Source organism: Amaranthus tricolor, chromosome 9, assembly GCF_026212465.1.
Source record: "Amaranthus tricolor cultivar Red isolate AtriRed21 chromosome 9, ASM2621246v1, whole genome shotgun sequence".
In the NCBI taxonomy this organism is placed as follows: Eukaryota; Viridiplantae; Streptophyta; class Magnoliopsida; order Caryophyllales; family Amaranthaceae; genus Amaranthus; species Amaranthus tricolor.
The window spans coordinates 24,120,013-24,134,515 of record NC_080055.1 but is presented as its reverse complement, the minus strand read 5'-3'; the positions used below and the strand labels follow the sequence as shown (position 1 = coordinate 24,134,515).

Below are 14,503 nucleotides of genomic sequence, written 5' to 3'. Positions count from 1 at the left end.
TTAATAAATTATAAAGGAATGTAAGAAACTGCATTCCAAATAGACAAATTCTAACAAATAGACAAATCACGTACAATTTCTAACAGAATGTAAGAAACTGCCATTATAATCGAAATTCTTCAAAACTGCCATTATTTCTGATTTCTGTCTACTAGTACTAGGGCAACATACCTCCTTTCGGGCCGGGCCGGGCCAGCCCGCGGGCCAAAAGCAAATCCCAAACCCGTCCCAAAAAAATCGGGCCACTTATTGTATGCCCAAACCCGCCCATCGGGCCATATTTTGGCACCCAAACCCTCACTTTTTTGGCCGGGTCGGGCCGGGCCTGCGGGCCGGGCCACCCATGATCACCTCTAAAACAAAACACTCCAAAATAGTAAATAAGAACTTCTTTAAAGAACGGAGAAAGTATAATATAAAATATGTTAGCATATAATAATTTATGGTTCCTTAATCAAACATAAAAGCCATGATAAATAAAGAAGCACTCATAATTCACGAACAAAACCAATGTTATCTTTTATGCATAGTGCTAATTAACAAAGTTGATGAAAGGTATCATTAATTAGCCACCAACCTTTATCTCTAGTAGTACCACTGTACCAGTACAAAAGAGTCCAGACATAATTGTCCCGGACTTTCGGTTGAAATTAAGTATGATACGACTTCATCTATCTATCTAATCAGCTATATATATTTTCTTCGTTTTATAATATTCTTTTTATTTAAATAGTAACATTATTTATATTTAATTTTATTTCAGTATTTTCAACTTATGCATAAGAAATATTATAGCCATATGAAATCTTGTTTTATTCTTTTTAAAATCTAGTCTTTTAGTATGTAATTTTCATAATTTTTTGTTTAGTCATAATAAAGTTACTTATCTGGATTTTAATAGTTGCTACAGTTCTTGTAGCAACTACTGTTGATCAACAGATTTTATGTGGTATATATTTCTTAATGTATAATGCAAAACATAATCAATTAGGATTTTGTTCAATTCGTCTTAATGTATACTTTCATAATATTAACGTTTTAGAATTATTTATCATATAAAATTAAAGATATTAAATATTAAAATCGTGCATTAGATAGCGTGAAAAACAAAAGTGTAGCGACTATTAAAAACAAGAAAAATCATTTAAAATCAAAATATAAATTGAATTATGTGCAAGACGAAATATAACAAATATTGAGTAATATAATTAAAAATTAAAAACTGTGCATCAGATAACTTGAAAAAAGAAATATAGCAATTATTAAAATCCAAAAAAAGTATTTAATATCAAAATAAACATTAAATTAGGTGCAAAACAAAATGTAACAAATATTAAATAATATAGTTCAAATCAAATTGTCAAAATATTTATATAAATATAAAAATCAAAATTAATTAGACACGAGGCATCATATGAACACCAGACTATATACCATTATACCATACCACTAATTATAATCAACGAAGAAACGGTGACGTGTCAACTCACCAAAATAGTTTTTCTTTTGTAAAATCAAATTAACAAGGACGACTTTTCTTTCTATTTCCTCTTCTCTCCTTTCCTCTTTGGTTCTTCTATCTTCTCAATCTCTGAGTTTCCTTCTTCTCTGCAAAACCATGCCTAACAAAGGTGGCTTCAGTCTCAGGCTTGATGTTCCTCCTGATGAAGTTTCTCTTGCCAAATTCTTGTAATATATTCCTTTAATCGTTTTCATGTCCATTTTTGCATCTCCATTTTTATCTTTTTTGAATGTCTCTTAATTTTTTTTACAGAACTCAAAGTGGTACATTTCGACATGGAGATCTTTTGGTTAATATGGATGGAATTCGAATCGTCTCTCAAAATACTTCTGATGCTGTGAGTTCTTACTTGTTGATTGATTTTTTGTTTTTCCGATCTCAATTTGTCGTTTTTCGCCTATTTTAAGCTTTACTTTTTTGTTTCTTGATTTTTTAGATTTTTATGATTTTCTGTTACCTGTAATTTACGAAAATGTAGCATTTTTATACGAGGTCGCTCATTGATTGTCATGTTATGGTTTAATTTGGTGTTTGGAGGTTTTATTTTTCTTATTTATTAATTATGATGTTGTTGAGAGTTTGATTATGTGATATTCGGTGTTGGTGATGTTAATTCGTTTATAGATTGATGCGTTGATGCGTTTTTTTATGATGAGCTGTTTTGAATTATGAAGTTGGATGTTTTTCGAAGAGTAACACTATGTTAAAATGGAAGGAGATGGAGGGGAAGGAAGGAAGGAGAATGGAGGGACTGCAAATGTGATATTACCACATTCATTCTTGCTTCATATATTGGCCTTGTATTATTCATAAATGGCTGGGAAATAAAAAGGCAATATTTCATGATTAGGAAATATAACTGTGTATTGTGCTCTTATGACGGGCATCAAACTCTTCTACATTTCTGAACCAAGTATCTATGATTGTCCGAATTTTGAATGACAAGTCGTGCCGACATAAACAAGGCCAAGCCATCCAAAAGTAGCCATCTTTGGACAACGCTATCAGCTTATCCCCCTTCATTATTAAGGCCTGTTCCATTTAAATGACTTTCAATTTGGTATGGTTCCTCCTAGATCATAATATACTACCATGTTGTTAGACATTGATAATCTTGTTATACCCAAAAAGATGAAATTATTGCAGAATGTAGTGCTTAAAATTTCCATAAATGGGATGATTGAATGCGACAGTCAATCTTTAGTATTATTGAATGCAAGTCAATTGAATATCATTTTAGATTCGGATTAGAATGTCAATATTAGCATGCTGATAATGCTGGTGCAAACATTGGTATATCTAGTTTGCCTTATTTCAAATCATACTGTTTAGATAGGAAATTATTTATTACCTTAGCATAATCCCCCTCTCCCTCTCCTTGAAGTGGCGCAAAATGAGTACATCAGAATTCATTTTTTTCAAGAATACATTTTTCTTTCCTTATATCTGTCTGAAGTAAAGAAGTGCAATATATCTGGTTGTCCTGTTTTTCTTATTTAATGTATTTTTAATATAATCTGGCTTATTTTCTTCAGCCTCCTCCCCCAATCAAGCCAATAGACAATCAGATTAGCTTGTCAGATGTAGACACTATTAAGGTCATTGGAAAGGGTAGTGGTGGACTTGTGCAACTGGTGCAGCATAAATGGACTAACCAATTCTTTGCTCTGAAGGTAAGTGTTAGGAAAATTTACTGAATTAGAAGGTTACATGCTTTCATTGTATTCTGTTGTGTCGCTGGTGACATTAATTGCTTCTTGCATTCTACTGCAGTACTGCTACATGCTGCATAACTGGTAGTGTCTATAATGTTAAGATCAACGATGAAAGATAATGTATTGATCCTAGTGATAAGTTCCAAGTCTCCACTGAAATGTTACAATTTGTGGGGTTGAATAATCTGTTGTCTATTAAGATAAATTCAAGTCCCCATTGAAAAACAAGTTCATGAAAACTTTGTTGCTTTTTATATAATGTAAGGTGTGTTTGAGACAGAGTGGAGCAATGGGTTTTGGTGAGTATCTTTTTTGTGTTTGATTTGAGATGGTAAAATGGAATATTAAGATTTTCAGTATCTCCTTCTCCTTCCCATCTTTCAAGAAGAAAGGAAGAGATTCAGTGAAACATATAATCAATTCTTGTTGAACTTTCTTAACTTTCATAACCAGATCCAAGGGATGGAAAGATTGGATAGAACTATCAATTATATTTGGCGAGATGAATCATGTCTTGTGCCTTTTGTATTGATTCCATTTAAAGTAATTGTTTTTGATAGAATAGCTAACGTAGTGCAAAAATAAGGTTGCATCACCGTATTGCGACTGTATCATAACGGCTTTTGAGTTCACTATGATCAAAATATAGGCCGCATTGATCGTGGCGACGATTACTTCGATAGTGACCAAAATTTTATTTTTGCACTAACTTGATTCAATATCTATGTTTTACTTGTATAACCTATAAATGATCACATTAGAGGATTCCAATCTTGTATGAAAATACTGTGTATTACCTTTGTCTCCATGTTAATTAGTTACAAATAGGTGGCTAGACTTGATTAGCTACAAAGTCTTCACTATGGTAATATTGCAGTTTACTAACTACTTCCAAAGAAATATTTCAATTGGCTTTTTAGGATACTCATGTGTATTTGATTCTTTACCTAATTAATTTTATGGTTTTTGGTTTGATGTTTTCAAGTTTTAGTTTGTAGATTTTAGTCATGTAGTTGGGTGCTGATTCAAAACTAGTATTAAGAAGCTTTGTGTAGTGCATAGTTTATTTTATGTAGGTAACTTTATAATAGTGGGACGTCATGGATTATGTTCATGTGTAATCACCAATTGATTGGTTCTGTTATTTTTGGTTCGTTTCATGAATTTTATTGGGTTTGGAAAGTAATGAAATCAAACATATGGGTCCAACTGCTTCTTTTTTTCTTATTTTTCTTAGTATTTGAGTTCTAAGACATATGTTGGGCCTATTCTCTTGGACTTAAAAAGCTAAATTGAACTGAAGTGTACTAAACGTGAAGTAAATCAACTTAACTGATTGAAGTGTTGAATGATTAGTGACATGTGAGAGTAACAGTGATGAGCTGAACTCAATTGAACCAGATAGAGCTAAATTGAGTAGAGTTCAATTGAAATGAAATGAACTAAAAGTAAGCCTAGGAAACAGAGCCTGTATATATTGTAGAAAGAACTTTTCTTGAATGGGATAGAACAAACTTAGAACTACTAAACATTTGAATTTCGAAATGGACTAGAGACTTTAAGTTATTTTTTTCTTGTCTCGTTGCTCTTTTTTCTGTCTAGAAGAAAAAAATTGAAAACAAAAAATAATGACAAAAATTCCTCTTGATCTGACTCTACATTTTAGAATGAACTTAATCATGGAAATCTCTGCGAATAAGTAGACCTCCAGATCTTCTTTTGGCTATCGTTTGGAGTACCTTCTACTAGCTAGTTAAAATAGAGAATGAAGGTTTGGAAAGCCTTGATGCTTTCCATTCTATAATTGTTGAGTAATTTTTGCTGCACTATGAAATTGCTACACCTTATTTGATTCTGCTATCAAACATAGGAAAAGCATTTGGCAGTTCTTTGTGAACCTACTGTGATAATCTTTTGATCAGTTATGGGCCTGTGCAAAGATTTTAACCTTGCCAAACTGTGGCATCGCGAAACAAGGGTATCCAATTTTGTCTTGTTTAGTTGTATGTTTTTGTTTTTATGAATTGCATTTGGCTTTGTAGAGTCATGTGGGGACAGAGAAAAAAAGTTTCTATTCTTGGTAAATGGTAACTATAATCTTGTTAGATTCACAGTCTGCTGAGCTCATGAACCAAGTTATTTACAAAATTTCTTAATTGGTACTTTGAGAAGCAGTTTTGAGAAATTGAACTGTAGTTTAATGATGAAGCTCTAAGCTCTTATGATTTGACTGACCTCAAGTTTTTTTCCCATTTTAGAATTTTTAACGGAAAGAGAAAAGGTCTAACTTTCTATGAATTCATTTCTTGCCTTTTTTGAGCTCATTAGTTTGAAATACTGATTCATTAACTCTACCCGATGATAAGTATATCCTTTGATGCAATTTTCCTATCTTTGTTTATTCATGATGGAGATTACTTGGCGCACATATATATTTTGGGAGTGTAATTACTAATACAAAATAACTTTCAGGTTATTCAGATGAACATTGAAGAGTCTGCTCGCAAGCAGACTGCACAAGAATTGAAAATCAACCAGTCACTCGAATGTCCCTATGTTGTTGCTTGCTACCAGTGTTTTTACCAAAATGAGGCTTTCTCGATAATTTTGGAGTATATGGATGGTGGATCTCTTTTGGATTTGTTGGGAAAAGTTAAAACTATCCCGGAAGAGTATCTTGCTGCCATCTGTAAACAGGTAAATATTATGCAACTATATGGTGGAACATTTTTTGCTGATGTCTTCAAGCCTTCTATTGTTTTCAGTCCATCAGGTAGGGTTTTTCTCTGTTCCTATGCCTAATTTATATTCTAAATATTTAGGTGGTAAATGGTTTGTGTTATCTTCATCATGAGAAGCACATCATTCACAGAGACTTGAAGCCATCCAATTTGTTGATCAATCATAGAGGAGAAGTCAAGATCACTGACTTTGGTGTTAGTGCAATTGTTGCGAGTACTTCTGCCAATGCTTACTCTAGTGTTGGAACATATTGCTATATGGCTGTAAGCTATATCCACTTGTGACTTATATATTTGATATGATCACATACACGAACACACACACAAACACACACACACACACACAAGCTTATATGAGAACCGTGAAAACTAGTCGACCTGATAAAAGTGTTACTTTGTTACAGAAAATGTGTTACGTTTGGGCAAAAAAATGTTAATTTTTTTTAAAAAAAGTTGGTACTTTTTAGCAAAAAAGTGTTACTTTTAAAAAAAATTTTAAAAAAATAATACAAAGTAACACTTTTTTCCTGAAAAGAAGCGCTTCTTTATGTAAAAAGTAACATCTTTTTGTAAATTTTGTTCAGATTTTTTTATTGGAAGTAACACTTTTTTGAGGAAAAGTATCATCTTTTTTATACACTTTTTTGCTAGATAGACTGGTTCTCACGTTTCTCGCTTGAACTTCTTCCTATATATATATATATGGCAAGTTCCAGTGAGAACCAAGCTTATATGAGAACCATAAGAACCAATCAACGTGATAAAAAGGTGTTACTGTTGGGCAAAAAAATGTTCTTTTTTTAAAAAAAAAAAAGAAAAGTTGGTACTTTTTAGCAAAAGTGTTATTTCAGAAACAAAAAAAAAATTCATAAAAAAATATAATACGAAGTAACACATTTTTTTCAAAAAGTAAACCTTTTTGCGAGTCTCGCTCAAATTTTTTTTTCTAAAAGTATCACTTTTTTTGCCTAAAAGTATCATCTTTTTTGAAAAATAAAAGTAACACTTTTTTACCTAAAAGTAACACTTTTTAGCAAAAAAGTAACAATTTTTTGTTAGACAGATTGGTTCTCATGGTTTTCATATAAGGATGGTTCTCACTGGAATTTCTTCATATATATATATATATATATATATATATATATATATTATATATATATATATATATATTATATATATATATGTATATATTCTAATTTGGGCTCTAACTATTGTCTGATGATTATCTGCATTTATACCACACAGCCAGAGAGATTCAGTGAAGAAAACTATAATGCCAAAAGTGACATCTGGAGTTTTGGATTGGTTGTGCTTGAGTGCGCAACAGGTCAATTTCCTTATCCCGTACCAGGTAAAGACGAAGGTTGGTTTAACATGTTTGCAATTATGCAAGCCATTATGGATCAACCACCACCTAGTGCCTCCTCCGAAGATTTTTCTCCTGAGTTCTGTTCATTTATATCCTCTTGGTATAGCTCTCACCTCTCTCCTTGTTGATCAGCTTGTCAAGCATTTTTTATTTTATTGAAAGCTTTAACAATTTCATGACAATATTTATGGCAACATATGTTGTTTCCATTGCTACAGCAAATAGTTCTGTTATGAATATAATTTTTATCTTATAACTTATTCTAGTTATGAGTTGACTTTGGCATACCCTTTTTAGAACTTTGTTGCCTTGTCGGCCCTTATTTGAACTCATTTTTCTTTAGGCATAAACCAAACTGAGGTCTGCCAAAGAATATGAATCACTCACCACCCTAAAGCTCTTTGTATGAGATAAAATATTCTAGAGCATCTTATTAGGAAAATCTGAATGCTACTGATTATAAATTTTATACTCCTACAACTTGCATTTACAACTATTCTTTAGGAAAAATTGCAAACAATCACCTTATAGATTGCAACATGTTTTAACAACTTCCATATTTATAATTTATTATTTTTGTTTTTTGGAATATGAAGAGATTAAACCAATGCAATAAAAAAAAAAAACAATGTCAAATAAGAGAAAAATAGCTCCTCAAGGGGAAGACATAGCAACCCTTAGCAGGAGATACAAATTAAAGGAAAAAACTAGAAAGTATCCAACCATAGCTGATCTTTACTCGAGATCTTCCTCAACAAAGGGGATGTTTGGCAATTGGTTGTTGCCTTTTTTTAATTGGCTTGTTTGATCAGCTGGAAATGTTAGCTTTTTTTGTTGGCTTTAAAAGCTAGCTAAAAAAGTCAGCTGGGAGATGTTTGATATATTTAGGTATTGGTTGTTGATTGTTTATTAAAGAAAAAGTGGGTCACCTAAACCCAACAAAAAACTAACTGGAGTAGCTTTTTAAGTTTGGCTTAAAAGCCAGCTTTTCAGCAGCCTTAAAAGCTATTTACCAAACACATTTTTTTTGTTGTTTGACCAACCAACTAGCTAAAAGCCAAAAGTCAAACCTAAAAGCTAAGCAAAAATCCATGAACCAAATACCCCTTAAGTACCCTTCACACTGGCAATATTTACTCTTTCAAATTACATGATTTTTAACCTTCCAAATGAAGTTCTCTAAGTAACCAGCAGCAGCTGTAAGTACCTTCTTTCTCATAGCTGACAACCCCATTTCTTAGTAGCCAATTGCTGGAACTGTTTTGAGCAGGCCAACCACACCATCCTGCTTTGTACATAGGTTCTGCTAAAAAACACACTAGAATAAGAGGTGTTTAGCTGATTTAGCATCATAGCCACAGATGGGACACTGAGAACTAGAAGGAACATTCATGACAATAAAGATAAGTTTATTCCTTGTTTTCAATCCACCAAGCATGAGCCATTGGATAAATTTAACTTTGCTCTATGTTTAGATAACGTTTATGGAAGGAAAGGGAGAAGGAAAAGGAAGGGGTGGAGAGATTTTTGTGTTTTCCTTCCAAATCTTTTGAAAGTTGAAAGGATTTATTTTGTTTAAAATGTGAAAGAGTTCTTTCTTCCGATTTCCTTCCCTCAATTATTCTCCCTTCCCCTCTTGGTATCCAAATGACTTCCATTTCCTCCTATTCAAACATAGTGGTAGGCGGGTGGCCAACAGCAGAGGCTATGCTGTGGTGGTAGTTTTTTTTTAGGGTTTTTAGAGAGAGAAGGGAGAGTATTTGAGAGAATTTTGATTTGTGAATAGTGAAATGCGTGTTTCGTTCCCCTTGATTCTGAATTTCGATTTTCTTTTAAGTCCCCCCGGGGCATGTGTCAGGGCCCAGGGGTGTACCCATGAATAGATCCCCTCTGCTTAGGACTATCACATTCACCATGCCAAAGAAAAGTCTTACAAATAGCTTTAGTTCTCATGGCAACGACTTTAGGAAAAATGGTGATTTGGGTTTAGTTGACACAAATTCTCGTAAGGTCTGAATTCACCAATTGAGTTCTACAAGCATGAGATAGATTTCTATTTGCAAGGCTCTAATCCTCTTAATCATATTATCCATAAGAACTTTACTATCAACCGCATTGATATGCTTTGCAGTCATGGGAATGCCAAGATACCTGAAAAGGAAAACACCAATAAGAAAACCAGCTAACTTGCAAAACATTGCCTACTAAGTGTTCTTGATTTCAGCCATGTAAATAGCAAATTACTCTTTTTAGCAGCAAACAATAGCTTCTTGTAAGAATAACTTATTAGAGGTATTATCACCCTTATAGAAGAGCATCATATCATCAAGGTGGTTAAGAGCCAGAGAGCACATCTTGGGTGAAATTTGGACCCTTCAATACAACTCTTAAACTTCATAATCCTAATATGATACTCGCTATTGAGAACAAAAAGTGGAGCGGAAAGAGGATCAGTCTTAAGACCTCTTTTAGCCTGTGCGACAATCATTCAAGTCCAGAGAAAAAGTGGTAAAGGTAATTCATCACCAGGCTAATAACATAAGAAGGAAAATTAAGAACATGAGCACATCATTAAGGAAGTGCCATTCAATGGTGTCGTAGGCCTTCCTAAGATCAATTTTGAGCAAAATACTAAGAGGGCAAGACTTTCTACCATAAACGAGATCCTGAAACAAGATGTTATCAATATGCTTCTATCCCGAACAAAAGCCCCGTGAGAGCTAGCAATAAGGCTATCTAGTTTAAGCACTAACCTACTAACAATAGGCTTAGAAATGCATTTATACAGGACATGACAACAATCAATAGGTATATTGTCTCCTGGGGAATTAAGAACAAGAGAAATAGAAGTTCATACCAAGCTTTGAGCATTTTACCATGTAAGATAAATCCTGCCCAGCTTGCAGCACATCAGAGCCAACAATATGCCATGTTTTTATGTAGAAAGCACTACTGAACCCATCCAACACCTTTGTCTATAATGGAGAATATAGGCTTTTTGATATCGCTAGTAGAGAAGCTGAGATAAAGAAGTAATTTTAGATCCAAAGCAAGTCTATGGCCCTTGTCATCTGTCCTTGAGCTTATCAGCGCGTCTTGTATGGGACCGTCTCACCATGAGACGCGTCCATACAAGTAGCCCAATCAATGTCTTTTTTAAAAAAATATTAATTATGTAAACGAAAAACTATTTTTTTTAGTTTTTTTTTTTTCCATATTAAGCCGTTTCATAATGAGACGGTCTTAATAAAGAATTTGTCTAAGCTTATAGCTATAGAGCCGAGGGATCTTTGATGATGCCCTTATTAATGTTAAGTTGATCAACTTTATTGTGCTTCCACCTTTGCCTAACACTTTGGTGGAAAACCCTGTAGTTTTCATCCCCATATGGCAGCCAATTTAGCTTAGTTTTCTGCTGGATAAAGGAGTTAAGGTCAGCTTTAGCATTCCGCTCCATGAAGCAAGCGTTACTTCAAGAGCGCCTCTCTAAGAAAACCCCTAATGCCCTGCTTCATCAATTTCAACTCGGATAGGATTTGAAAACTCAAATGCCCCTTAACCACAATTTCCCAAGTATTCTTAACTAGCTCCCTAGTAGTAACAACAGAAAGTAAAAGGCTTTCACCCTTGAGGGGAGAGAAAAATTATGTGAAGATGGGAATATGCTGTATGTTCATAACTAAGTGCCCAAAGTAGCCTCAACTTTATTAAACACCAGTTCCCTGGTCATAGTTACCAAGGGTTCTATCAATTATGTATAAGACTTTACTATTCCCTTTAGACCAAGCAAAGAATCTTTCAGAGGACGCAAACTTTGCACATAGACATACAGTGCCTGATCCCGAATCCTCGACCTACTACCAATTCTCTCATCATGCACATCCACATAGTTGAAGTCACCTACGATAAGCCAAGGACCAGAGATTCCTTTAGCAAGAGAGATAAGCAACTTCCATATTACCTCTCTTTCTTTCTTTAAAGAAGTAGACAAAAGAGCAAGAAAGACACTACTGAAATTTTAAGGTGGGGTTAGTAAATTCACTTACAAAGATTTAATTTTCATAAAACGATCTCTATCTTAATATTTAGGTGAGCATATTATTTAAACCGGACGATAAAAAGACAAAATTACTAGCAAATGATAAAACATAAAACATAAAAGATAAAGATTAACGGATATGAACTAACCTATCCTAACTAACAAAATAAAAGATAGAAAATACAAATATATTCTAGCTAAAATAAGGAACGTGCAGACAAATTTCATTTCGGTGTTAGAGACTGTGCATGGACTTCCCTTATCTAGACAATTAATTTCCCACCTTTACACCCAACTAGCAGTAGAGAAAACTTGCTCTAGAAGTCTTCTTGCAGGTGGACGTTACAACCTTCAAGTAGTACTTCACGACTCAAGTACACGGTGGACTTTCTGGACTTGTTCACATATGTTGCTAGCAAAGAATTGTTTCAAATGCAATTGGCCTCTTCATTTGGTAAACTCTTTATGAGTTAGTTGGGCATCTCAATCCAAACGTGGATTAGCACATGCACATGCCTGTTCTGAAATTATTACTAGACGCTATAGCTACTAGAACTACTAGACATACTTATGAACTGGGACTTCTAATCATAGAAAATATTAGTAAAGGTAATAAATTACTAACATTATCACCGAATAGAGAAACATATGCAATATGTACAATTTTCATTTCATCCCTTCGGCATACTACAACCCGACCCCAGGATATTTTTCAGTTGTTGAACAATATTCTTATACTGGTAACATGCAAGTCTCTGATTCGTCATTGTTCATGAAACCATTAGCAATAGTAGTACACAAGTAATAACCTGGTGGATTCTTTAAATACCCGTGTTGGATCCTTGATGCTCTGACATGGAATGGTCATCTAAACACTTCATCTTGGCCATAATTGAGGGGATTTTTGATTAAATTAACCAGTCAAAGAGTAGAAGACTGGTAAATGTCCCATGTATAACACAAATGCCTGAGTCTGGGTAGCACACACCAGTAGCTGTGATCCTAAATTTATGTTATGTTGATAAGATTACCAAGATTTGATGTATATTTATGCATTCAAGTGTTTCCCTCTGGAGAACTGAACCCAGCAGATATGGCTTTTTCAATATAATTGCTGTATGTGTTTGTTGCTCATTCATGTTATTTTGATAAGATTACCAAGATTACATAGGCGTGTTATGGATCCTTTGATGATTTGATCTGGAGAAAACATAAGATTATATACCAAGGAATTAGAGTCAATTCTGAAGTTGCTTACTCTATTCTTTGCTCTTTCCTTGAAATCTATTTTAGTATATCATTGTTTCTAAAATTTTGTCCATCTACTCAGCTTACAGAAAGACCCAAAAGCTAGGCTCTCTGCTCAACAGCTAATGGTATGTTGCTTGATTTTCCATCCTCTTTCGGAATAAAATCATTTTCTTTGGTTAGAGGCATTTTGTTCCAACCCACTTTAGTTTTTCTGTTAGCTCTTATGATTTTTCTGGCTGGCCTTCATGCATAATTCAGGAACATCCTTTCCTCAGCATGTATGATGACTTGCATATTGATCTAGCCTCATACTTCAGCAATGATGGGTCTCCACTCACAACCTTGTAGAATCTTTTCTGGTAAGCATTGGAAAATTATCACGGTATATAATTATTCAATAGTCACGTCAAATTTTTTAGTTCTCTCGCTACAATGACCTTAGCATCTGACTCCTATGGTAAATAACGAATTGATGCATCCATGTCCTTGTTGTAGGTTCTGATGACAACTCTTCTGTAGAATGCGGACACATATTAATAGGTGCAATTTCCATATGAACTCTATGAAATTTGACGCAATATTTATCAGTGCGAAGCAATTACAAATGTGAAATTTTTGTCTTAAAAACTTTAGTGGTGCTCGAGATGTTTGCTGGATTGTCAAGGATTTTAATGCTAGAGATTCTTGTGAGACGAGAAGATGTAGTTTTGTTGTGCCGGAAAGCTTTTATTGATGCAGTTGAAACGTAGAAATGATCCGCTGTCCAACTGCACTCGTCAATCTAAGTTATGTATTTCCTGAAGGCATCAATGTTGTTATTGCTGAGCTATATTAAGGGTATTCCCTAAAAGCTCAAGGCATCATCAATGTTTAAAATAAGGCTCTATTTTATTAAATGAAAGATTTTTCGTTGATGGTTATCACTCGCGTTTGATTATTGGTGAACCGAACATTTATTTGAAGAGACTGCTCAAGTCTCGGTAAGTATCACTCTTCGCCAATTTGGTTAGTCTTCACGTTAATCCTACCCACATGTGTTCTAAAACTCTTCATACAACAATTTCTTTTTGAAAATTATTGCTTTTTTTACAAAAAAAAAATTGTGGATGGCTAATGCTACATACATTGAGTAGCAGTACTGATGAATCAGTTGTTTCATCATCTTCAAAACAAGAATTTTGTGCATTTTATGCTTTTGAGTTGCTTCCTCGGTCCCTTTCATTATGCATATGTTGTAAAATTTGTGAAATTTAATGAAAAGGGAAATTGAGTTTGAAAATGAAACATGAAAAATGGATGATACTGTTGAGTGATTAAGATGGAGAAAAAAATTAGTTTGAATGATACTGTTGAGTGGTTAAGATGGAGAGAAAAATGACTTTGTAGATGAAATTAAAGGAAAAAAGTAAAATTATTGCTAAAATGAAAATAGTATAAAATTAATGAGATAAACTAAAATTTAAAATGATGCTAATTGAGAGGACAAATAGTATCGTTTTGGAGAGGATATGATTATTAAGATCTTGGAGTATCAATTGATCACTCTTTTCACCATCCATTTCATTTTTCAAGTAAGAAATTATTAATCTTCAATTCCAAACACCAATTATTATACGTATAATAAAAAGTAGACAAAAGTTTTCCATTATTATACATAAACTAGAGGTGTTAAAAATAAATTTGGCGATTTGATATTCATCCGATTTTGTAACCAATCTGACTTGATTCGACTTTAAAATTATATATAAATCAATATGGATGTAAAATCTGATTTATCTGATATATTTGACCCAAATGAATACCTCTAAAACAAAATTGTTGGAATATGATTTTTCTATTTTCAAACATAAGTATATGTGTACAATA

General features: G+C 33.5%; 1 protein-coding gene across 2 annotated transcripts; it reads left to right on the top strand.

Moving 5' to 3' along the window:
* The first annotated feature begins 1,309 nt into the window (after positions 1 to 1,309).
* On the top strand, positions 1,310 to 13,582 carry LOC130824404 (mitogen-activated protein kinase kinase 2-like). Of its 2 annotated transcripts, XR_009046714.1 has the most exons (10): positions 1,310 to 1,689; positions 1,775 to 1,859; positions 3,058 to 3,195; positions 5,710 to 5,934; positions 6,060 to 6,242; positions 7,224 to 7,447; positions 12,717 to 12,762; positions 12,896 to 12,996; positions 13,133 to 13,177; positions 13,271 to 13,582. XR_009046714.1 is itself a non-coding variant. In XM_057689405.1 (9 exons), the coding sequence occupies exons 1-8, from the start codon at positions 1,619 to 1,621 to the stop codon at positions 12,983 to 12,985; spliced, it is 1,062 nt and encodes a 353-aa protein (XP_057545388.1). In that variant the 5' UTR covers positions 1,310 to 1,618; the 3' UTR covers positions 12,986 to 12,996; positions 13,133 to 13,582. The 2 variants fall into 2 exon arrangements, 1 of the variants encoding a protein (XP_057545388.1); XM_057689405.1 differs by having other exon boundaries at positions 13,133 to 13,582.
* The last annotated feature ends 921 nt before the right edge of the window (positions 13,583 to 14,503 follow it).